This window comes from Neopsephotus bourkii, unplaced genomic scaffold (assembly GCF_033783945.1).
Source record: "Neopsephotus bourkii isolate Nb327-2 ecotype Australia unplaced genomic scaffold, CSIRO-AGI_Nbou_v1 NB_1634, whole genome shotgun sequence".
NCBI classification, from domain to species: Eukaryota; Metazoa; Chordata; class Aves; order Psittaciformes; family Psittacidae; genus Neopsephotus; species Neopsephotus bourkii.
The window spans coordinates 1,022,236-1,048,518 of NW_026902109.1; the positions used below are offsets into that span (position 1 = coordinate 1,022,236).

At 38.8% G+C, this 26,283-nt stretch overlaps 1 protein-coding gene across 15 annotated transcripts in view; it reads right to left on the minus strand.

Moving 5' to 3' along the window:
• The window catches only part of PCDH15 (protocadherin related 15), a 460,786-nt gene that overhangs the window by 14,629 nt on the left and 419,874 nt on the right, over positions 1-26,283 (minus strand). For 13 of the 15 annotated variants that reach the window (XM_061373834.1, XM_061373832.1, XM_061373828.1 and 10 more), the window contains 3 exons: positions 18,607-18,783; positions 11,707-11,925; positions 7,907-8,017 (listed from right to left, as the gene is read on the minus strand). In XM_061373834.1, coding sequence (XP_061229818.1) covers positions 7,907-8,017; positions 11,707-11,925; positions 18,607-18,783 — 507 coding nt within the window. Of the gene's footprint in view, positions 1-528; positions 2,782-7,906; positions 8,018-11,706; positions 11,926-18,606; positions 18,784-26,283 lie in introns of those variants that run through there. The other 2 variants (XM_061373826.1, XM_061373827.1) reach the window with 1 other exon arrangement.

A 26,283-nucleotide genomic window follows, 5' to 3' on the forward strand; every position in this document is an offset into this window, starting at 1 on the left:
TTCGGCTCTGGGACAAAGAGAGAGAAACTACCTTCAGCAGTTTCCAGCTGAAGCATCCATATATGTCCTAACTGCAGATTTAAACAAACAAACAAACAAACAAACAAAAGGACAAAAGAGAAAAAGCCAAGCACCATGGAAATGCTGCGTATCTCTAGACATTCTGATAAATAATCAATTACCTTTTTGCTCAGATTTATGACATTCGATACCAAATCAGATTTTTAGTTTTTCTTCAGTATGTAATATCCACCTTTCCTAATATGATTTTCAAAATTGTCATACTAAACACAAATGTTTTCAATTTTGGCAAAATACTAAAATTAACGTTTCTTTACATGACAAAACCATTTTTGCTTACCACTTTCAGTATTTTTCAAAAGAGCTAATTTATTATATTTGAAATATTTAATGTAAAGATCTGATTTAGATGACTGTGAGCAAAAAGTAAAGTACAAGTACTCAGAACTCTTACAAGTACTTCAGAACTCTTCATTTGGTGATGCTAATCAGAGTGACTTTATTACAATTCAAGCAAGATGTTTCCTCTGTGAAGCTCATGGCAAACTAGCATGAAAGTTAAAGAGACACCAAAAAACATGCACATGCAAAATAAAAAACAGGCAAATGCTTTGTACATTAAAGAAATTTACAAAATAAATCTTTTAACATGCAGTTACAATATAAAAAACGGATTGGAAGGCAAAACAGATAACAGGAGGGAAGACAGCCAGGTTTACTGACAAATCAAGACAAAACCTTTCTTCTGACTTGAGATGCAAACGTGAGGTGAAAAAAAGCATGCCAGCATAACAGCGTGCTGCGTCATCTCCCACAGATATGAAGATGCATTACTGTAATAACTCCATCTCACTTTTGCTGAGCCTGCTTACTACAGGTGCTTGCTTTCTTTGACATCCAATATTTAACAGTAAGATTCCTCCCAGGTGGTACATTTTCTGGGCAAAGCAAGAGATTCCAATTACATCTGTAGAAAAATCACTCTGCTTACTGGTATTGCCTACAGTGAAGACTGCTTAACACTAAGCAGTATCAAGCCCTCTGCTGTCTATGACCAATCCTTGGGTAAAAATGGACAGTTTTTCTCAAGCATTTTTGGTATACAGGCTAAGAACCAGCATCATAGAACTGCAAGATGTAGCTCTGAGAAAACAACTTGTAAAACTATTATACATTACAAATTTCAGAGTGGACAAGAAAGACAATGGCTCGCAGTTTGGAATTAGGACTGATTAGGCAGTGATATACAGCAAAGAAAGGGAAAAAGTCTGATGTCTAGATAGTCTGAGGCAGACACCATGTGCATTAGAGTCATCTCACTCAAAATGTTACATGCAGAAAACATCCAACTGTAAATATTACAGTGCTGTCGACTGGGATGGAAAGCGTTTCTCAAGCTCCTCCACAACACAGCTCAAGTTGCCATTCTGCTGGTTGTGGTCAGCCACAGCTTCTGGAGTTGGCAGCTCTGGTGTTGCAGCTGGTTTGAGCTTAGAAATGTGCTTGGGCAGAGCGTGGTTTTTGTCTATTTGGCTATACATATTGGCCACGGACTTTTCAATTGCTGCTAAATTCTGAATGTTTTTAAGAATACCTTTCAGCTCCCTACGGGGAGGAGGCTCTGGCACTGTGGCTGGTGGTGGTACAGCTGGCTGTTTGGCAGGGGATTTTGTATGCTTGGCAGGGAAGAGGCTCTGGGTGCTAAGAGGAGATGAGGAAGAAGAAAAAAGAGAAACTGTGGGTGGAGGTGGAGTATGTGGTGGCAACAGAGGAGGGGATGGAGGTGGTGGTGCCAGTGGAGGTGGCAGCGGTGGAGGTGGGGGTGGGGGAATTCTAGGTGGATCTGGAATGCTTTCTATAACTTCTTTGGTCTGAGGAGCTAGAAAACTTTGGCAAACTGATTTCTTTATCCTAAAAGATGGAGGAGTTGGTTTGCGAGTTGGTGGAGGAGAAAGTTCTTCTGGATAGTCATGGTGAGTGATGATTACAGAGGGGACCTTGGAGGTCTCTGGTTCAACTACTTCAGCACAAGGTGTTGGAGAGGACAGAGGAGAACAGCGAAGGCAAGGAGATGCAACCACACTTTTAGGAGACTGCTCTAGCACATTCTCTCCTTCTTGGAAACAGATGCTCTGTGTTGGTGATCGGATGGATTTCACATCAGGAGATTTCACTTGCTTCATTTCCTGCAAAGCCTGCTGCTCAAACTGTCTTGCCTTCTCTTTTACAGTTAACTTGGGGCCACTTATTTTTTGAAATAGTGGACTGCTAATATCAACACTGCTATGCAGATTTTCAGTTCCTTCCTTCTCTGCTTTGAGTCTCTCCTGTTGCCACTGAATGGGATCCATAATAACTGGTCTACTCAGAGAACCAGGTGCATGTCTCTTAGTAATGTGAGTTGGTACTGTCCACGCACGGTGACTGCCTCCCAAAGAGGTATCTCTCAAGACTAGTCTTGAAGGAGGAAGAGTATCTAGAGTATCTTTCCTTTTCCGCAGAAACCCAGCAGCAGCAGGACTTTGAGTGATACCTTCCATATATAATGGGTTTTGAGTAGTTAATGGGTTCTCATCAGATAAGAAAGTGATGTTACTTGAAGATTTGGGCAGATTATTGTTCAATGATCCATTGATATTAGATTGCTTGTGAGCCTCAATAGCACGGGAAGCAAAGCTGCTTATAACTCTTTGACGGTCTCCTTCTTCTAAGACTGACTTTTTTCCCCTGCTTTGTTGGAAATGGTAGAGAAGAAAAAGACTTGAAAGAAAAGAAGATAATCACATGTGAGGAAACATGCATGAACACAGATACTTATGAGAGAGAAAAAAAAGAACTTATGATATGAATCAGAGACATTAAATTACTTCTAGCAAACTACTACTATCCAACAGAAAGATCACATTTACTAGACTACTGGGCAAGACATTTACTTTAACCCTTTCTTTAAGGGAGGACTTGATGAAGAAAAATTAAAACAAGTTTTCAGCTACTCAGCAAGTTCAAAAATAAGTTAACCTCTTCTTAAAATCACCCCTCAAATTTCAAAATATCAGTTAATGCTGTACCTTATCTCTATTTACATAGTTATGTGATACAATTTCTCTGTGAGAGGTTGATGGTATGTATACTATTATGTACATATAATTATGTTTCCATCATTCAGATGGCAGCGTGACTGTGCCATACTGCACACAGCCAACAGAATATTTACAGGGATTTTTATGATAAATATATTTATTATGATTGTGCATTGAAACTCTGCTCTTCTATCAAGCACATATATGATTAGGTAGTGTTTAAGTGTGCCTGCATTGCCTTTTAAGGACTGGCCATAGGTCATACACAAAATTAGAACTGTGATTCAAACTGATGGTGTGAAACCGTGGCCCCAGGAGGTGCACCTGGGCATACCTGAAGTGCAGAGCTGTAGAGTCTCTGTGAGGTGGGCAATGGGAACTGAAGCCAGCCTGTTGATATGCATGGGAGACTCAGACCATCCTCCTGATACTGATTCGAAAAGAATTACCATGCTGGGAATGGTTTTCTTGCATTCATGATACTCATATAGAGGTAGAAGTATGAATCTGTGTATGAATTTAATCTCTGTATCACGGTAAACCAAATGAGAAACTCCTGCAGTTGGATTACATTGAACTTCTAGACTAAAAGTAGGTCTCACCATTTTCTGGGATTCATCTAGCACCTCTGAGTGCCTCATTAACCTACCTTCCTTAAATATTTTTAATACCACAAGCTTCTAGGCTGATTTTAAGATAAACAGCATTTTAAAATCAATATCCCCAAACTGTCTGCTACAAAAATATGCCTTTAGAGCCCTACTTTAAATAATGTTCACCTGAAGCTGAAAATAATAAATATTTCCCCTCAGCCTGTGGCAAATTTAGGATATTGGCCAATGTCAGATACAGCTAAAAACAAATCCCTTATCCTTTCAAAGAGAAGTTTATGCTTGTCAGCCATGAGCTTGAGTAAAAATTCATTTCCATTGCTGCCATGTACAAGTTTTTGTAACTAAACAAACATGCTCTCTAGCATGCGGATACAAAAAACCCCCAAGCCCAAACCAAGAATACAGTCTTAACAACAACACCTACTCTAAAATCTCTCTGAAAAATTAAATATATCTATAAGACAGACTATGGTGAGCACATGATGGCATAAAGGAATGCTATGGCAGAAATGGTGTACAAGGATTGAATTCCACTTTTGTACAATTCACTTACAGCTTCACTACCTCTGCCCATTGCTGGTATTCCATGATTTGAATGCCATACTTAAAACCTTCCTATTTTCTCCAGTTAAGCAACTGTTGCTAAAGTATAGCACGTGTAACACTGACTTCTTTACACACACACAAATTAAAATACCACATAAACCTATTTTTAGCAACTTAGAGCTGTCCAGTATTTTCACAAAACCTTCCGAGTTAAAAATTCTAAGCCTTGTCTCTACCAAAATTTGAGTCATATTCTTCAGATAAAAAAGGGTTAGGCTTTATTACATAGGAAGAGGGGAAAACTTACATTTTCCAAGATTACATGAATGCTGGAAGGTGAAATTTTAGATCCCTTAGTCAGATTGTAACAACTTTTTTTTTTTTTTTTTTAATATCTCAGAAAATACTATCAAATCTAAACTAATGGCAATTTAACCTCTAGTGGTTAAATATTCCCTAACAAAACTGGAAGAGAAATTTAAAAACTAGATACTGGACAGAGGTTGATTAAGAGATAGTAAATCTCCTTCAAGTTATTTAATATGTAAAAGTCCCCTGGATGCCTGTATTTTGTATTGAAACACATTTGCTGCTAACCTTCTGTTTCTTGTTTTGACTGGAGAGACTACCCACACAGAGGAACTACAGCTCCCTAATGGTCACAGGGACCTGAGAGGACCAATGAAAAGAATCACTGCACAAAGTACCGGGATCACTCTCCCATTTGTGAATGACACCCAGCAAAGCCACAAAGGGTTATCCCAGTAAATAAACTCTCCTCAACCACTCAATTTCTCAAAAAAACCCAGTATGCCTAAGGCTTGACTTTGGGCAGAAAATAGCAGTATAAAAAATAATTTGCTCACGCCTAACAAATTAATCCTTTATTCTAGAGCAGCATACTTTGAGGTTGGTCAAGCACGATCAATCTATTTAGAGGTGAGAGAAATAAACTATTCTGAACTTGAAGGAAACCCTCCAGTAGAAGGCTCATGCAAGACATAACTTTTGTGCTACTGGAAGAGATTATTTCAAAAGCTTCTTGGTTCCTCCTTGCTTCACATGATGCCTTTCAAGGATGAGGTTATCATGCAGTCTTATTCTGGATATATACAGGTCTTTGAACCAGTGAGAAACATCAGCTCACCGGTTTGAAGCACATTTGTGTAAACCAAAAGAAGTGTACCTGCCTTGCAAGGAATTACAAATAGCAGAAAAGAAAGATTTTGTTTGCATCCAATTGTGAGATCTTCAGTCTATGAACTGAAAGCAAACCTCTGAGAATGCATTCAGTGTTTCTTTTCTTTTTCTTTTTTTTTTCTTTTTCAGGTAGCAGAACTATTTGGCTTTAGAAATAATACCATTCAAGTTCAGCAATCATACTTCATGTCTACTTCCAAGAAAAGGATAAAGAAGCATAGAAGTATTGAGATTTCACAGTAAATGTCTTTCCTGTACTTGATCAATGGACAAATCAAATATGTGTTTTGGATTGCAAGGTTTAATGGGAACTACTGAAAGAAAAATTAACTAGCATTTTCTACCAGCTACAGATATTAAGACAATGAAATGAGCTTACTTACTGATGCCTACGTATCCAAAGACAGAGAAAAATGAAAATTATGAGACAGGGCAGATTTAAAACTGAAGAACTTAGTTCCATTTCATTTGCTATAAACATCAAATTAAGAAAACAAGACACAAGGCAGCACTTTAAATGAAAGATGATTGTCTTAGGACAACTAAAGACAGGAAATACTGTATTAAAATTCATGGGAAAAAAAAAGGTATTTCCCAAATAATAAGTTCCTAAGTTACAGCACTTCCTTGAAAACAAATATTTTACAGAGAAAAAAGAAAGTTTGTAATCATTTTTATTGAAGCATACTGTTTTTTTAAAAATCCAAAGTATATTAATTTGTCTTGTAGAGGATTTTTACAAGCTTATGCTTAATCAGTTCCTTAGCATGATGAATATGAGTATATCTTACCTATATGCAAAGATGTCTGAGAGAAAATATTCCAAATATGGCACCTTTATTGGTGCAATGAAAACTATTTTTAGTCAAAATGAACTTAAATCTAACCCTGAAAGTCAATACTGCAAATCTGTAAGTTTGCACCTATATATTGCCATACTAAAACATAAAACCGCCTAACTTTGCAGATAAAAACTCAGCACAATGAGGCTTGTTCTGGGTTTAGCATAAGGTATTCATCACTACAAAATGCAGATTCATCCACTGGGATATCCAGTTCCCACAGATAGTCAGCTTTATTATCACTGCCAGCAAAATTGGTAGAAGTGAATCATTAATTTTAGTAGAAATTTATTTATATGCAAAAGAAGCAGGAATTTTATCTAGCAGGGCACCTCACTGTATGTGGAAGTGCACAGATGTGATCTCATGTGGTTCACAAGCAGAAGTGCTTACATTCAGTAGTCGCTATAAGCTACTGTCAAACATACTTTTTCCCTCACTTCCTGCCCAAGCAGTTAATACTTCAAACAGGCAAAAGGCATGGGAAGAAGTTCAACAGCAAGGAGAAGCTATTCTTGCTTCAAGCATAGATCCTCTATTTATGCAGACAAGCTCAAGCTCTGGAATTATTTCAAATGCAGAGACTGCGCTCAGATGGACAACAGTTAAAGCAACAGTGGTACACTCTGTAATGCATCCTTAACATTTTACAAACTCAATCACAGCATCTGGAAAATTTCAACTTCCTGAGGAAAACAAGTAATAACTAAAAATAGAGAAGAAGTTGGGCAATCTTCCACACCAGCAGCTCACTCTCTACCTGCCTCCAAACATGTTATTAATGCTATGCTTTTTAGTGTTACTTGGTTTGAAAATATAAACATATATGAGTGAGTAGGCAAGCTTATCAACACCCCACAGTATGATCTAAATATTAACTGGCTATTCTCCACTGTAATATCTTCATGCTGAGAGTTAAATTGATATTGTAGCCCATAAACTTCATATTTACAGACCCATGAAAAGGAAGGCATCTTTGCAATATTATTATTTTATGAGTATGTAAATAGGTAAAAGATATATACACTGAACTGCCATTGATTTCTCTATTTTGATATTTTCTTATGCCAATATTCAAACAGTTTCAAATTTATAGCAAAAAACATCCACTTTACTCATCAGAATCATAGAATCATAGAATAGTTAGGGTTGGAAAGGACCTTAAGATATCTAGTTCCAACCCCCCTGCCATGGGCAGGGAATGTTTCTTTCTATAGCAAATGGGGACTTGTCAAAGTCATTTCATTGGATATGTTTTGTCAACAGCTTTGAAATACGTGGTGTGCTGGTCTGGATTTGCAAAGGCACTAGAAGATCCCAGTCCTAGCTCACCCTGGTAGCAATAGCCTGCTCTAGGATACTCCTTTTGAAAAAAACCCATCTGGTTATACCGTGTTTTTTTCCAACTTAAAACCTGTTAGAGTCCCCCATGCACTACAAGAAATCCCCATTAGTAGGTTAAATTGTTTTATCTCTCCTTACAGACTTATCCAATTTATTTCCCGGATGACTAAGACCCCTCTTTCATGAAGAAATGCCCTGAAAAGTGAATTATGGTTTCAGTCACTAAAAATTTTATTCATTTATCACAAGGAATACTTACATGGTGCTGTCGCCAAGCTCTTCATAGAGGTTATTAGCAGTGGTGCTTGCTGGTTTGCCTGCTGGTAAAGCCATCTGGATTCTTGCAGTCTTGGCGCATTCAGTTTGCCGTCTTTGGTAAGCCAAGTAGGGAAGGAGAAATACTCATTAGAAACCCTAACATAAGCAAAGGCATAAAGTTTTCTATGTTGTTTTGTTTTTTGTTTGTTAGTTTTAGCTTTTTTCCCCTGCAGTTTTTGAAACATCCCTGTGTTTTGTCTTCTTTAAAGAAAAGTAATAATGTGATAATCTTGTTTCTGGATTTTTTTCAACTCTCTATTATTTGTTATCTCTTGGTAGCATCCCAGAGCTCCCCCTGGACAGAACCTCCTGACCAAGCAGTATATCACTGAAACAGCAGAAAATAATATTTCCCAGGAGATAATACATGTGCTGGCTTTGACACTTTTCTCATTAGGAGACTTTTCTGTTTTGGCTGCTGAAGATTAACAATGGAGAGAGTAAGCTCTTTGGTCAAGTGTTTCATTCAAGCCAAGAAAATGTCATTTTAAACACACAGAAAGTCTCTGGCAAAGTTAAAGTTACCACTTACAACTTCTTCATCATTAAAGTTGGCTGGGAAATTTCTGTCTCAATTAACAGTTTTCCTGAAAATAGTATTTTTTTTTTTTTTTAATAGGGAAATTCACTATGGCTGTGTTCCCTCATGCGTGTAACTTGGGGAGCGCCACTGAGGTGGCGTGACTGATCTACCTTGTTTTGGTGTTGAGGGTGATTGATACCTGATCATTCCTTGGGAAGTCTCTCTATGCATGCCAGCCTGATATGAACTTGCTTGCTTGAGAAATACCACAGACATGGAAATATATTTTTTTAACTCTGCATAACTCTAACACTTGCTGAATGTCAAGTACCCCTTCTTCTTAAAAATAAAGACTGATAGGTTGATAGAATTCCTATGCATGCTGTTAGAAACAAAACTGAAAATAAGTACTTACTCTTTGAATCTGTTTTGTTATGCAAAGAAAGATAAAGAGATAAAAAGGAAGGTTAAATGAATTCTGCTTGCAACAATCGTCTTAAACAGTGAGCCTAATAGGAGCATTAAACTAGATGCTACTTAATTGTTCCCCACATAAAATTACAGAATTAATGACATGTTTAAAGAATCGTGATTTCCAGAGCTGAACAGTGCTTAGCTGCTATTTATGGTACTCTTGAAACAATTTTGCAGTCAGCATAAACATGAATTACAGCAGAGAAAACTGCTTTGGGCTTAGAGAAAACAACTCCCTGACACACACACACACACACACACACACACAAAAGGCATGAAGGCATGAATATACCTTATGATATTTCTTTAACTGTCAGACTACTAAGGATGCATTATTACACATAATTTTAACATAATTTCAAGAATGCTACAGGTACATCTTCAGTACTGAAGGAGTATTACTTTTGGTTACTATTTAGAACGTAATGGTCTTTTGTGATTAGTAAATAATACATTATTTATAGTTACCTGTGGGGCTGTACTGGATAATGTATTTCAAAGACACTACTTAATAGAAAAGAATAATGGTAGCTTCTGGATTATTTACAGGTCAAATGTAGGCACTGAATTGCACTTCGACAGTGATAATTCTATACATTAGTTTTCTTTTCAGTAACTATTTTTTTACAAAATCTAGTTAGCTGATCACTGATCTGAAAGCACTGAAAAATGGACTATTGCACATTGAAAGTTTTATCAGTGAGAAAATCTTAACATCATATGTGCTGTATAACAGTTACATTTATCCTGCAATAATCTCCACACTCAGTGGCAGAGTGGAGCACTTTCTTTGCCAGAATACTATCAGGAAAAATACTGAATTTCCTTTTGAGAAGGAGAAAAAAGGGTGTAATATGAAAACAAACCACAAGGCTCAAGACAACTTTTGGTGTTGATATTAACACTACAATTCTTCTTATTTTCCTTGAAGCTCTTCAGTGACACATTTTTCATAAAAGTATAGTTTATTCACATTGGTCTTCTATAAATCCAATCCCAAGTCATACTTCCAGACAACAAAAACGTGATTTTTTTAATGAAATGAAGTTAGGCATATTCCTTAAAACTTAAAAAAGATTGATAATCTTTTGATAACCTAAGAGATGTCCAGGAAAAATACTGGTATTAGATTTTTTAAAGAAACAGGCAATTCAGATAACAACAATCACCATCTAATTGTAGGTTGAACTGGTTCAGTAGCATTTCACTGGGAGCAAATTTTATATACAATTTTGGGAGAAGTAAAGCAGCTTTGAGATGCACTGCCATCCCAACAGTACAATTTGTCAAGCTCTTTCAAAATCATTTAAATAGACCTTTTCCTTTGACCCAAATTGTTTGTAGACACTGGATGTAAATATAAACCACAGAACGCAGAGCGGCTATCAAGACATGGCTATCCTTGGCTGTTTTTCTGGTGTCACTAAGGAAAGTGCTCTCAGGCAAACTGCTGGTTTTTTCATGTAGGATACGCTTTTTAAATGATGACTAACAGTGCTTTGCTAACTCCTAACTGCCATGCAGAAAGGAAAAATGCACCGCTGGGTTTAAACCATGACAACAGCTTAAATCTCACCTGGCATATTATGGCACATTACATCTATTGCAGCATTCAGATTATAACTGTTTTACTATAAAACATGTATATCAGCCCCTTCATGCCCTCTCCCTCTCTGACTGATGCAACACTGCAGCAGGAGTCTGTAGAAGCGGTGACACTTCATTAGCCTCAACACAATGAAGGGAGCAGGTATCAAAGCAGTTTTTGCAGAACCAAAACAAAGAAAAAAGAAATGTAAACAAACAAAAAATCCATCATGGCTCTGGGAACTCCTTCTTACATGGTCCTGTGGAGCAGAGATTTTCCATTATGGGGTTCTTACATTCCAGCTAGTTCAAAAATCTTAAAATCAAGGCAGGAAGCTATGAAGGTACAGAGCAATATATACAGAAGTTAAATAAAGGCAGTTAATGGGGAAAATGCACGGAATTATTTATATTTTGATTTTGCAATCATTGGCAATTCTTTGAGTGCTCAGAGCACACACACAGAATTAGAAATCTTTCATGAGAAGAAATTAAAGAATAATTATAGAGTTGAGAGGAACTTGTTAGTGATGTAGATCCTTTAATTAGTCTATTGGCCCAATTACTTAAACCTCCTGAGTCTATAAGAGGTGAGTGAGTGGAAACATCAAAAAGGTTCGCTCTGAGGTATGCTGCTTTAGACAGTGCTAAAATCACACAAAGTCATTTTTTCACGAAATAGTGGCAATTAAGAAGCAGACAGCTAGAGAAAAAATATAACTGTATTTTAGGATACAAACAAAAATGTTGAGTGCTTTTATTTTGCCCAAGCTATTATACATTCTGATTTTTGATACACTTACTGAAACAGCACCTTTTTCCTCCTTTTTTTTTTTTTTTTGGCGTTGAAGTCAGCTCTGAATCAACACTTGCGTTTGAAACACCTAGATTTTAATCTTGTGTTTGAAACATATTCTAAAACAGTTATTGCACCGCAACTATAGAAAGTATAGCAAAATGTATTTCCTGTGCATTTTCTCTTTTCATGCACACCCCACACCAAGCACTGACCAACTCTTGTGATAGAAGAAAAATAAAAATTTCATCTTTGTAGAATAATTTCTTTGCAATGAAGGATAATATTCAAAGCAATTCTGTTAAGAAACAGCATGCTTATTACAACATTGCTACCACAAAAAAGGAGGAGGAATACTTACTGTCTGTAGCTGACCATAACTATTAAAATTGCTGGCATACAGCAAAGGATGATTATGACGGCCAGAGCAAGTAACGCGCCTTCCGTGAAGCTTACAGCTTGTGCCTGCTTCTTGACATTCGCTACTACATCTGGGGTGCGGATCTCCAGGATGCGTCCCCCCTGCCCCAGGTATGGCTGAAACTCTTTATTGATATCCAGCAGTTTGCCATCCAGGAACCTTCAATGTCACAAAAGAAAACTATTACACCCAAGTTCATTAATTGTGTTTGAATTACTGCATATTTGGGTTAATAGCTGTGGTCTGATAAAGCACATACCTCTACTTTATGTGCTGAAGAATATTAGTAATTTCCTGTAATCCCTATGTCAGTGATAACTCCAATGTATTTAATACCAGATCACAGTTCAATCACTGAAAAGGAGAAGTAAGCTGAAGTTTACCCTAATTTCTAGGGGCAAAATGTTCTCCATGCAGTTGACAGAAGCATGGCAAATGGCTTGTTTTGTGGTTTTTCCTTCAGTGGTCTACCACAATTAACTAATCCTCCTGCACACAACCCAAAAGACTACTCTGGCCTAAAGAGCAACTGGATGCTACTCTAGAAGTGGTTAATTTTTAGAGGACTTCCCTTAGCCTCTGAGAGAAATTCATTAGCTGGAAGGATAGCCTTCAGTTTGCTCCCTTTTTGACTTCCCTTTCAATATTAAGAAGGGACTTGAAAAAACTATGCTTTTATCAATCCCTACCCCGTTCCCCCAGCTGTATCAATTCTGAGCCTCATTCTTGCATCTGCTCTGTCTTGTTAGCCTCCAGGCATCAGCTATTTTCTCAGATTGTAGTGCTGGTACTAAGTATTGAATTATTTGAGTAAGACTTTCACTTATAGCATGAAAGTTTGACAGAAAGAGGAAAACAAAGAGGGACAATGATCAGATGAACTCATGTCCAGTGGGAGTGAACATTACAGTAGCAGAAGGATGTGCCCTTTCAGTGTTTGGCATAGTGCTGAGGGAATTTATTTACCATCTTCCTTTCCTTAAATGTTTCCTTTGTGACTTTCAAATTGGAGGTCACAAAACATGACAAATGGAGATTACGGTAAACTTGCCTCCCCTTTTTTTGGAGAAGATGCAGCCCATTTCCTCTGGAGTTTCACACATCTTCTAAAAGGAAAAGCACTAAATGCTTATAATAAACTGTAACTAAACTGCATGGGCTCTCCAAACACTGCTAGATACTAGAGCAATCTTGACTAACATTACTAGTTACAGGAGCAATAGCCTATCTATACAGCTATAGAGAAAAATGTTGTCTTCAATTTGTCCTACAAGACACTGTTAAGACAAGTTAGGTCCTAGGAAAAAGTAGGATACTAGCTAACAGAAACATGCGGCTGCTGTCACTGCTTACAACCTACAATTATGTCTATCTTCTGCCTGTACATCACCTATGAGAGGGATTTGGAACAACATAGTTACCAAGCAAAGGACTAGAACAGTCTCTGAAAAAACAAATGTAGTGGAAGAAGTTTAGTATCTGATCTGCTAATTGACATTTTTAAGATGGGTAGCCAAACATAAATCCTAATCAAATGACCTAATTTCTCATACAATAGAAAATTTCTATTGGATGACTTTTTAATAGCAAACAATATGTTTGTATTGTGGTTTAACCCCTGCCAGCAACTGAGCATCACACAGCTACTCACTCACTCCTCCCTCCACAGTGGGATGAGGGAAAGAATTGGAAGAGTGAAAGTGGGAAAAGGTGTGGGCTGAGACAAACAGTGTTTAATAGGGAAAGCAAACTACGAACTTTGTTCACTCCTTCCCATCAGCAGGCAGATGTTTAGCCATCTCCAGGAAAGCAGGGCTCTATCACACTTAATGGTTACTTGGGAAGACAAATGCCATCACTCTGAACCTTTCCCCTTCCTTCTTCTCCCAGCTTTATATGCTCGGCATGATGCCATAATGCATGGAATATCCCTTTGGTCAGTTAGGGTCAGCTGTCCTGGCTGTGTCCCCTCCCACCTTCTTGTGCATCCCCAGCCTATGCCCTGGTGGGGTGGGCTGGGAGACAGAAAAGGCCTTGATTTGGCATAAGCACTACTCAGCAGTAACTAAAACATTCCTGTGTTATCAACACTGCTGTCAGCACAGCCCCAACTAGCTACCATGAAGAAAACTAACTCTATCCTAGTCAAAACCAGCAGAGATTGTTTAAGAAATTTACTTTAGGAGTTTGAAACATTTTGGCAAAGGCTTTATTAAAAAAAAATAAAATATTGGCCAATGCTTCAACTTCCAAAGGAAAATAAAACTTCTTGGATCACTTTGAAGTGAGGATCACAAGCTGCCAAGCAGTAGGCTCCAGCTATACAGATCAAAGTAGGATGCATCCATTGGGATGGTGGAGTATCCTGCTGGCTCTTAAATATAGCAGCACCCCATGCCCTTACATGTACGGTGGTTCTCCTGGAAAAAGCCAAGTGAAAAACACTGAGATAAAGAAAACCAAAAACTCACAACACACACACAAAAGAAAAAAAAGCTGAAAAATGTTCTGGAAGGATTTCTGCATAGAAACTCTGAATGTCTAAAGAAAGTCTGAAATAGCTTCTATTTCCTTAGTCTGATCCCACAGCAGAAACTACACTCCTAAAAGACCATTTCTTAAAGGGTGTTAATTTCTTAAAATTGATTTCCTTTCAATTTACTGATAAACCCTCATTGCATTGTTTGTCCCTGGCTTTTCGTTTGGGTTTTTTTTTTTTTCCTTTGTTTTTTCCTCTCTGGGGAGAATGGACTCTGATCTGTATAATGTATTAGCTGAATTTCATAACATGCAGAACAATTCATCCCAAATGATGAAATTGTGCTGGTATCATGATACTAACTTCAAAGACCAGTGGCTGCTCACTCACGGACCCACACTCTCACAAAAAGTAACCCAAGACGATATGAAGAATAATTTCCCTTGTATTAGTATCCTCTGCTGTTATTCACAACTCATTCCCTGATTTCCTCCGCAAAACATTTGAGCAAAAATCCTTTTTCACAGCTTAAAGATCTGCAATGATGGTTCACGGGACATAAATCGAGTACAAAAGGAGCTCTGATTCTTTTGCTGTACACTAGATGTCACTGGTGCATGCATGTTACACGTCCTTTGAGTTGGCAAAAGAATAGCATTCAAGTGGATAGCGTTAAATCTCTGGATGATTTTAACAATCTCTCAGTTAACATTCTGTTAGCATTTTCTTGACAAACCCTATTTTAACAGGTTCATAACTCAACCATGCACATTTACTCCCTGATGAAACTGTGCAAAAGACAAAGACATGGTAAGCGTTTTCTTTTTAATGGTGGACATTTTCCACTTAATATATGCAGGAGAAATTTTCTGGATTCAACTGTTTTTTATGCTCCAATACATCAAACCCTCTTTCATATAAAAGATAAAAAAGGAGGCTGTTCATTTCGGTTCTGTAGAATTATCTAAGTGGCCTCAAAGTTTTTCAGGAGTTTAAGGTTGAGGAGGAAATAAAGCACAGTTACTGTTCAGATTCTTCTTTTGGTGTAACCAGACTGATTCCTGATTAATAAAAAAGTCAGGTAATCAGTCATAAAAGCCTTAAGGAAAAGTATGAATCTCTCCTTGTGTATCAGTCTTACAAATTACAGGATAGGGAAAAATCAGCATGTCTTGAGAGACACATAGGTTTTCCCCAGCTGGCGGTGATGAACACAGAGTAGCCATTATGTCCATGACTTCTAAATCATGTCTCTGTTTTCCAGCCAAATATTTTGCTTGAATTCAAATACGTGGGATTGGGTGAATCATCTGGGACTTCTGGATGTGAGGCAGCCCATTCAAAATACTTGTAGTGAGTATGGTACAGTCTATGCATGAACTGTTGTGCACATTAGTATTAATACAGCACATCCAGAGCACACTGCATCTCTTTATATGTCAATTTCATAAAGGACTGTTGGACGTGACCTGACATACTGGAACAACACTTTCCAAAGTGATTATGCAACCTCAAACATGAGCTTTGGTTTAACAATTCACTCGTAGAAATGCAGCTCTGTATCTGGTCACAAGTGTGACTTTGCTGATGAGCATTAGTGCTTTTGACTGTCCTTTCCTCTCAACTCCAGTGTAAATCCAAACACCTTTGGGACCCCAGCAGTACTCTGACTTGTGCCTGGCTGCCAGCATCAACCAGGATGAGTCAGCAGTGATAGTGATATGGGTCTATACCCCAGCAGCACTCCGCCTGCAAAGGGGAACAGGTTGTTCTGCTCTCTCTGTCCTCAACTCATCTCCACATTCATTAAGATTTTTGCAGACAATTGTTTCCAAACACTGACAGGTTTAACTCAGTTGAAATCAGGGCCTCGTGTTTCATAAGCAGAAACACAAGACAGTGTTCCCAAAAAGGCCATTTAAGGAAAGCCACGCGTATCTTCCAATACGTGATTACTTAGTAAGCTGTGCTAAAATCACAACTGGCAGAATTCACATGCTAAATCTGTGCCATTGGTACAGTTCACACCTCTGTATCCATAATGAAATTTTTCAACACTGAGAAAATAGTTTGGCAAATTTATATTATTGTCAATTAAGCTTTTAAAACAGGGGTTTACATACTTTCTGACTCCCCTACCTTTCTCCTATCATATCAAGTTTACTAAATAATCTTTCTCCTATCTCTTTTCTGCCAGGATCTGAAGCAGATTCCTGTCAAGTAGAAGGATGGTTGTGACCCTTAGTAATCTCTTCACAGTGAGGGGACAACAACTGCAACTGTCTCCTGTGACTGTAGCAGGAAGAACATTGAGCTGTCCTGCTAAAAATCAAAACTGCAGGAAAGACGGCCACAGAATAAATTTCTTTTTAGATTTGGGTAAGCACCTGAGCTGAGCCAAATCTCGAGGTTCACCCACTTGCTAGTGAAAACTTGTTAACTTCAGATATTACACTACAAAACTCTCACTTCATTTTCCTCCTTATTTCTAAGCTGGTACCCCATACATTTGCAGACCAGGCAAATTAATAACCCGCCCTTCACATTTGATAAATAGTTTTTTAACTTAACTCTATTCTGTGTATCTCACTGGACACACGAACACCCCTAAAAGGACATTCCTATATTTTCAAAGAGCACCAAAATAAAGAGGGACACATTTTATGATGATGAAGACAGTCTGCATCAGGAAAAGATTTTTTTTATGGATTTGAAAGAGCAAAAACTGCTTCTATGCATGAATACTAGCTTACTGTCATGACTTTTACATTCCTACTTCAGAAAGTGATGCTGGAAGACTGGAGAGGGTTCAGAGAAAACTGTAAGTGACTAAATAAAAAAAAAAAAAAAGCCTAATTTTTTTCAATAAAAATAATTACCCTGCAATAGCACCCCAAAGCTTGTAATAGACCAGATTGTCTTAAGCAGTTGCTTTGCTGAAAGATATGCTCAAAGCAGAATTAAATCTGGGAGTGCCCATGGTGTTATACTAGGTCAGACTCATCACAGTGATCCTTTCCAACCTATAAACTCTGAATATATGCAGAGATTTAGTATGCCGTAATTCATCTGTACTAAATTAAGAGCTCGGGAGAACAAGCCCTTTTTCAATCACAGTTCACTGAGATGGCTCATAGCCATTTGCTTTTTAGGCTGCTGACTGACATGCTGTTTTATAGCATCATGGAACAGTCTGGTCTAGTTTTCACCAAGATAAAAAGCAAACACAAAGGTGAAACACATGCAGAATTCCAAAAGATAGGTTCTGCTTTAGAAGAAAAGCCTCATTTGCATTTTCAGTGTTAAAGAGCATATGCAGAATGCTGAAACACAAAAACACAGTTTCCTTCAAAATGACTCTGCAGCCATGTTTGTACATTGGCACCTGAATGGGTTGCGATAACTAATTTTGTCTTAGAACCTATTTGCCACTAGTGAAGACTCAGAAAAACATGTAAAGAGATTACCTTAATTTAATTTCCTTACCCATGTAATGTCTGGTTTCTCCTCTTAGGCAGGCAGAGCATGCCAGAATGATATCCCACCAGAGCTGTACTAAGGTACAAAAGTCCAGGCAGAGTGGCACCCTACCAAACTGCTCTATTGAAGTGACCAGAGCTGGCCCATTTTCTGACAACATGTTCTAATTACAATCAGTCAATAAAAAGCCATCTCATGTTTTACGTGCCACTGGAATTTAACTGCTAATTTGGAAGTCAATTGAAAAGACAAAACAATTTCAAATTATGCATGTAAGTGGCCTGTCTACTGCTGTTTACCATTTCCTCTATCAGCTGGGGGGGAGAGGCCCATGCAGATCTGTCTGTTCAGCCCACTGGGCACCTGTGAGCCCTACTGATTTCTTGCATGTACATGTAAACCTGGGCCATGCCCTGATATCTATGCTTCAGCTAAGGACCCATCACCTCTCTCCCTTTCCCTTCCCTTCCTTATTCAGTTTCCTCAAAAAAAGAAAAGAGACATGTTCTGAATGGAAACTGCAGAAAGCCTGAAGGTCAATGGCTGGAGCATCAAGCTCTTGTTTGCAGATCACAGAAATGTTTTAGTACTTAGAAAGTAAATTCCTTCAGAGGAATTCAAACTGGAAGCTCTCCCACATGGTGGAACAAATATACTGCAAGCTCTTATGGTGACAACATCTAAATCACACATACTGGAGCCATTCAGCTCAAGGGAATGGACTGAACCTAGTAAAGCTGCAAACTCCCATGTAGGAGCATGCACCAGTTGCATCAATAGATTTTTCCATTCCTGTTGCGTTGAACCACTTGCTGAGACAGACGAACAGGTTTTGGAATAGTCCATAGAAATACAGGAAGAGCAACAAATAATATACTTACTTAAAAAGTTCGTTCCTCATTATAGCTCTATTTGTTTGAGGGTCAATTGCATAGACCATGAGGTCAGACTTGGTATAATCCTCTTCAGAGTACCCATCCCCAAATCTCCGTGCACCAATGGATTCCACCACGACTGTTGCACCAGGAATCTGATCTTGGACATAGCGTTCCAAAATCCTAAAGATGAGATAGAGCCAGAAAGCTGTAGTGATTTACTTGCACTAATTAAGACTGAGAGTAGCCCAAAACAAGATACTAACAAATAAAATCCACAGGCTTTGAAGGATGTTAACCTTCAAAACACTTTACAAAAAAGTCTCTGCTTCAATATATCCTCTTAAATGCTGAACTCTCGGGAAAAGCTTAGCAGTGTTAGGGGAGGCCATCACAAATAGTGTTCCTAAGTCTCACTTTTTGTATTTATGACATCAGTTGAGTTTTAAATGGCTCATGGGAAACACCATTTATATTTCACAAAAAAAACCCTGTAATCCTTTTATTAAGCTATATGATTTCAGAACTTTTCAATTCCAGCCTTACACAGTGTGCATACAATACATTTTTGCCCACAGAAACAACTACTACAACCATGGTTTTGGTGGGCTATTTCACTGGCCCTCCAATACAGCACAGCATATCAGATGCCAGCATACCTGGTGCTCCAAAAGGCATGAACAAGTTTGACAGCCGTAAGAAAGTTGGAATATCAAGCTGACATGTTTACCACAGGAAATAAAATAAACTGCAATGTTCTGCAAGCAGCAGAAAGACAGCTATGCCGGAGATAACAAGGGCATAACAACAATACACAAGAGAAAAAGTTCTTTTTCTGAAGAGAAGGAATCATTACAAAATGCCACAGCACAGAATGGCATGCTCTGCAGGTATGTGTATGAATCACAATGTGTCAATACACAAGGTAAATGCAATTCCGGGGCATTAAAATGTATTAGACAAGATTACATATACTGGTAATTTTATTAATTCTTGTCATGTGATCAATTTCCAATATGCTTTCTTACTGAACTTTTAGGGTTTTTTTGTTTGGTTGGTTGGTTTGGCTTTTTTTTTTTTTAAATTGTTTGTTTTTTGTGTTTGGTTTTTTTTGACAACTGAATGCCTGCAGACATCTTAGTTTGTGCTTTGGGAAGCCTGTGTTTTAATTCAAGATCTTTTATTTTTCTACAGTTCTCCATGCAGAACTGTTTATGCGAAAAGTCTTAAAATGTGATGCCATTACTAAAATATTCAAAAAGGCAAAAGCAGAATGACTGTTTGCAGAATGTTCCTCCAAACAAACAAAAAATACTCATGCCTATATAAGTTTGAAATGTCTTCAGTGTAGTGTGCCTGCAGATGTGCCAGACTGATGGGGAAAGAACTTCACTGAACACCTGAGAAGTTTCTGCATTGACAGCAAGTACACCTGTACCTCCGATATGGATGGTTTATGGAAAAGGATAAGCATAACTCACTAGTGCTCTAACAAGCTGCTTTAGAAAGGACAGGACCTTAATAAAGTATTTTTTTTTAAATACTCCCTTCCTCCTTGTCTGGTCCGCTTCTCTAGTGGGGCCCATAAAATTTGCTGAGTTCTTGTAGCAGACTGTTCCTCTATTATCTTCTGAACTGTGCATCCAATGAAAAAAAGGAGGGTTAGAAGTAATACAGCTGTCCTGGGTTCAGCAGCAGCAGTCTTTTTATCTCCTTCTTAGTAGCTGGTCCAGTGCTGTTTTTTTGACTTTTGGCCTGGGAACAGCACTGATAACACTGATGTTATTAGTTACTGCTCAAATGTTTAGTCTGACCAAGGACTTTCTGAGCCTCATGCTCTGCCAGGGAGGAGTGGAAGCCAGGAGGAAGCAGAGACAGGACACCTGACCCAAACTAGTCAAAGAGATATTCCATACCACAGCACGTCATGCCTAGGATGTAAACTGAGAGTTGCCCAGAAGGGCTAGTTCACTGCTGGGTTGGGCTAGGTATCAGTTGTTGGGTGGTGAGCGGTTGTATTCTCTTCCCTTGTTATTCCCCTTATCATTATTATTATTGGTGGTAGCAGTAGTGGTTTGTGTTATACCTTAGTTACTGGAATGTTCTTATTCCAACCCATGGGAGTTACATTCTTTCGATTTTCCTCCCCATCCCTCTGGGAGCAGGGGGGAGGGAGGAAGGGGGAGAGTGAGAGAGAGACTGTGTGGCTGATTTACGGCTGAGCTTAAACCATGACAACAACTCAGCTGGGTGACCTTCAAATTCTGTATGCAACAGGGACAACTGCTACTACCATCAAGGCTGAAGCTGAGGCTGAGAGCCAAGATGGTGGGGACCCCAATTCTCACAAGAATAGATGAAGCCAGAAGGAAAATGGAAAGCTGTTTAGACACTATATTAGAAGAGCTTTAACCATGGCTGCTAGGAAAGGACAGAATACATCTCAGAGAACACAGGTCTTTACACATAGCTAATGGTGTGATGAGGTTTCCAAACTGGGACTGAGAAGAGCTCTGTTAAAAACAACAGAAAGTTTTAGAAACAAAGGCATAAAAGCAAATATCAATACTGGGCACAAAGAAGTATGGAGAAATACACAAGAGAAGCTGGTAGTCTAAACATTTCATCACAGCAATGAGTTATGGAACTATGTAAGATTTTCTGGGCTAATTTATGTGATCAGAAGATCGAATAAAAAAGCAATAGTTGAGTTAGGAGGCAAAAGCAAGGCAGTGAGTGGAAGCATGCTGCCTAATGCACTATGTTCTACCAAGGATGCACTAGCATGCAGAGGAAGACAAATCTCATAAAAAAGGGCATCAATGACTTTAAGAAGTCATGTGTCTTAAAATCTTTTGCAGTTGCTGAGGTTACATTTTGGTTGCTGAGGTTACATTTTGCTGTTGTTTTTTTCCCTGACACAAGATTTCCAAAGTACAGTAATGCTGTCAAAGCAGTATCACCATCTCATAATTTTTCAAGACCACTGATTCACATTTATTCATCCAGTTTATGTATTCTTTGTGTGAAAGTTTAAATCCAAGTCTGTCAGATCCAGTTCTTAGCCTAGCAGTGAATAGTACTTTTAGTGCAGTACCATTTTTGTGGGGAAAATAAAAATACAGATTTGTCTGACACATTGCTATTTAACTGGCGTCCTCTAAATGAGCACTTGTGTTGTTTGAAGGTATGGTAAACTCTACTCACCTCTACATCTGCCACACACTTAACTGGCAGCTAAGGTGATAACCTTTCACAGACAACTCAGTAACAATAATTCTCCCAGCTATAACTTGATAGAACAAATCTGGGAAATGCAGATTACTATAAAAATATCTCCAAACATTATCTGAATGTAAGTGACTAAAAGAAACCATAACGACCTTTGGAATGGTGTTTTGCATGAGGATTCAGATAGAACAAATAGGTTTTACCAGTTTGACTTCCCTATTAGTATACAATCATCCTCTGCTGCTGCAGGGGTTTCCTTGCACAAAACTTATAATTTCACCCGAGCCAGAAACACCCTGTAAGGTTGGAAGGTTACAATGTAGAGTCACTTTTAGCAGAATTTGTAACAACGTTCCATTTTCTCAGAAATTCCTGGCATGGCTTCTGCTGGAATTCATTGCCTTTGAAAGTGTCTCTACTAAGAAGAAGAAAAATGACTGCTATAGCTGAACACAGGACAGAAAGCATCTTTGTCTAAAACATGATTAAAATTGAAGAACAAGTAGCATACTGCTTTCTGATTATGAGAAATAGGTATGTCACAGTCACTGGCTTTAACTGACATTGCAAGAAACACTACAAGTATAGTGAAATGACAGTAATATTTCATCTGAAACACACAAATTGCATGCTTAGGTTGAAATATGTAATAAAAATGTACTGAAGACTGAAAAGTAGCAATTAAAGAATGCACTTAAAAATAGGGCAGTTCCACATAGAGTTACTGTAAAAGTCATTCAGCTGAACTTGTGATGCTGAAAACCGTAGTATTTTAAAACTTACTGAAAGCCACCTGCTTGTAGTACTACCCACAATTACTAAATTTTAAAATACATAGTTTAAGTAGCAACAGAATCTGCAGTTCTACTTAACATCTTTGTTGGCGACACGGACAGTGGGATTGAGCACACCCTCAGCCAGTTTTCCAACGACATCAAGCTGCATGGTGTGGTCAACACACTGGAGGGAAAAGATGCCATCCAGAGGGACCTTCACAGGTTTGAGAGGGGGGCTCATGCAAATCGAATGAACTTCAACAGGGCCAAGTGCAGAGTCAGGGCAATCCCAAGCACAAACACAGGCTGAGCAGAGACTGAATTGAAAGCAGCCCTGAGGAGGAGGACTTGGGGGTGCTGATTGATAAGAAGCTCAAAATGAGCCAGCAGCATGCATCTGCAGCCCAGAAAGCCAACCGTATCCTGGGCTGCATCACCAGCAGCATGGCCAGCAGGTTGAGGGAGATGATTCTCCCCCTCTACTCTGCTTTTGTGAGACCCAACCTAGAGTACTGTGCTCAGTTCTGGGGTCCCCAACACAAGAAGGACATGGACCTGCTTGAGCAAGTTCAGAGGGGGGTCACAAAAATGATCAGAGGGCTAGGGCAGCTCTCCTGTGAAGCCAGGCTAGGAGAGCTGGTTTTGTTCAGCCTGAAGAAGGAAAGGCTTAGAAGAGACGTCAAAGCAGCCTTCCAATACCTAAAGGAGTCCTACAAGAAATCTGGAGAGGGAGTTTTTACAAGGGCATATAGTGATAAGACAAGCAAGAATGGTTTTAAACAGAAAGAGGGTGGAGTTAGATTAGATATTGGGAAGAAATTCTTTACTGTGAGGGTGTGAGGCACTGGAACAGGTTGCCCAAAGGAGAGGTGGCTGCCCCATCCCTGGAAGTGTTTAAAGCCAGGTTGGATGGTCCTTGAGCAACATGGTAAGGTGTCCCTCCCCACGTCAGGGCATTTGAACTAGATGATCTTTAAGGTCCTTTTCAACCCAAACAATGCTATGATTCTATGATTTATGAGCAACAGTTAGCTTAATTTGTCTGTCACTTGTTAATGCAATGAGGGTAATTACTGTCCTCCCAGCAGTGATGTAGTGAGAGACAGAACCAACAACTTAACAGGTGACAAGACTTTCCTCCTGCTCTAACTCAATTTTAGCTCTCCAGACATAACGTAATGAACAGAAATGCCTCCAGGTATATTACCATGATGTTCTGAATTCCCATGAGTGACACCACTTAAAGCAAATTAAGACCAAGAGGACTTTCACTGTCATTGTGGACACGTGGCCATAAATATCCTGAAGACTCAAAGATTATCTTTTTCATCATTAAATGCAAAAAAAAAGTAAACGCAAAACCATACAGATGGAATCACAGAATCATAGAATAGAATAGTTAGGGTTAGAAAGGACCTTAAAACCATCTAGTTCCAAACTCCCTGCCATAGGCAGGGGCGCCTCACACTAGACCATGTCATCCAAGACTGTCCAGCCTGGCCTTAAACACTACCAGGGATGGAGCATTCACCACTTCTTTGGGCAGCTTGTTCCAGTGCCTCATCACCCTAACAGTAAAGAACCTCATCCTTATATCAAACCTGAACTTCCCCTGTTTAAGTTGGAGCCCATTACGCCTTGTCCTATCACTACAGTCCCTGATGAATAGTCCCTCCACAGCATCCTTGTAGGTCCCCTTCAAATACTGGAAGGCTGCTATGAGGTCTCCACGCAGCCTTCTCTTCTCCAGGCTGAACAGCCCCAACTTTCTCAGCCTGTTATTGTATGGGAGATGCTCCAGGCCCCTGATCTGTCCTTCGTATGTTGGGGACACTGGAACTGTACACAGTACTCCAAGTGACATCTCATGAGAACAGAGGAGAGGGGCAGGATTACCTCCTTCAATCTGCTGGTCATGCTCCTTTTGATGCAGGTATGTTGGTTTGTTGAGCTGTCCCTTGCCTTGTGGCATTCTGGTTCCAAGAACATTTCTGCAAACAGCAGATCAAAATTCAAAGTCTGGGATACGGCACGACGTTCCTGTGCCACACTTAGCACTATGTCCATGAGCTGCTAGGCACACCTGAGACATCATGCTGCATGGCATGGCTGAGGTTGCTACACCCCATTATGGGTAGAGGAGACCCTGCTGAGCACAGGACTAAACTAAAGGGGCACAACCTGGCATCATAGCATCATGCTGCTTTTTATCCACTGCTGCACAAATCCAGCATGCCAGATATATGCCTCAGCATAGGAGAGATCCTGCTACTAGGAAAGATGCAAAGGACTACTCAGAAGGCCCTTTGGAAACTAATGTGAAAAGTCCATACAAATCAGTTAACTCATCTCAAAATATTAGATATAGAATCAGCCACACTAGGAGAATTCAGCAATGACAACTCAACTAGACTAATAGTCATCGTGTAAGACTTGGTAAGTCAGCAGCAAGGTTTAATGACCCTCCACTGTCCCTGGCAGAGAAGATGCATGACATGGCCTGAAAGAGCACTGCAGTGTTCCAGTAGTTTTATACCCTTGAGCTGAATTGTCAAGTTGTATGCATATCTTTTGAATAAGCACAAACAAAAGAAACAATTCAATCTGTAGAACATTTTAGATCCTCACGAGTACCTGAATTTAATTACTGGACAATTACTTAGCAGAAAATTCTATGGAGAAAAATTATTTAAATTCTCCAGCAATTCAATTGTCTGCTATGTTTCTGAAGCACATAAAAATATTTTAAGAAATAAAAAAAAAACCCAAAAAAAAACTTTAAAAAAATCCATTTTTTTTTCTTTCAGGACTCTAAGATAACTGGTACCATAGACTTGGACCTACAAGTGTTGAAGACTAGATATCCTGCATAACTTTTGGCTCCTTCAATAAAAATTCTAAGTCCACAAGATAGCTTAGTAATAATGATAAATTCATATTCTAGATATTTGAAAATGCAAGCAAATTTGGCAAAAATGCACAGATGGGAGCATTCAGTTCTGCCAGTACACGTCAATACAGACATTTCAAGTGTTTCATTTAATCCAAGTACATTCTTAATTTTGCTTAAATTCTGGCTGTGTTGAGTTTTTGCAAGGTTAATAATTGACAAATAAACTGCTGGATTTTTTACTGTAATTTCAGTAGCAGATAAGTAACAATTCCAGCCCATCCCACGCAGGTTGCAATAGATTTGGGGGGAAGGGGTGAGTGATACACTTAGCCCCAGATCCCAGATGCCTTATTACAACATTCATACAGCACAGGTAGGTTATAGTACTTCTGTGGCCTCTAGAGGAGTACTGAGCTGCTTTGGAGCTGCCGACACAAGTCAAGAAACCCTTATTAGTCATCTAAGTCAGCCTGCTCTGTGCTGCAGTGTAGAATAAAAAAGCCAGAACTGGGATTTATTTCCAGCCTAAGACTACTCCTTTATAAAACAGTCTTTTGACAAAGACTATTTCTACGTTTACATCACACTAAAGGCATGTGTCTAGCAGGAAGGAGCATTACTGAGCCAATTTACTCTGGATATAATAACATCTAAATTATTTAGAAAACAAGCCAGAGACAATGTCTTTATACCTACTTATCTTAATCCTATAAAAGTGCATCCGAATGTAGACCATAAAGAAAATTTTGTTTCTTACACACTGCTAAGGTTTTTCTTCTTTTT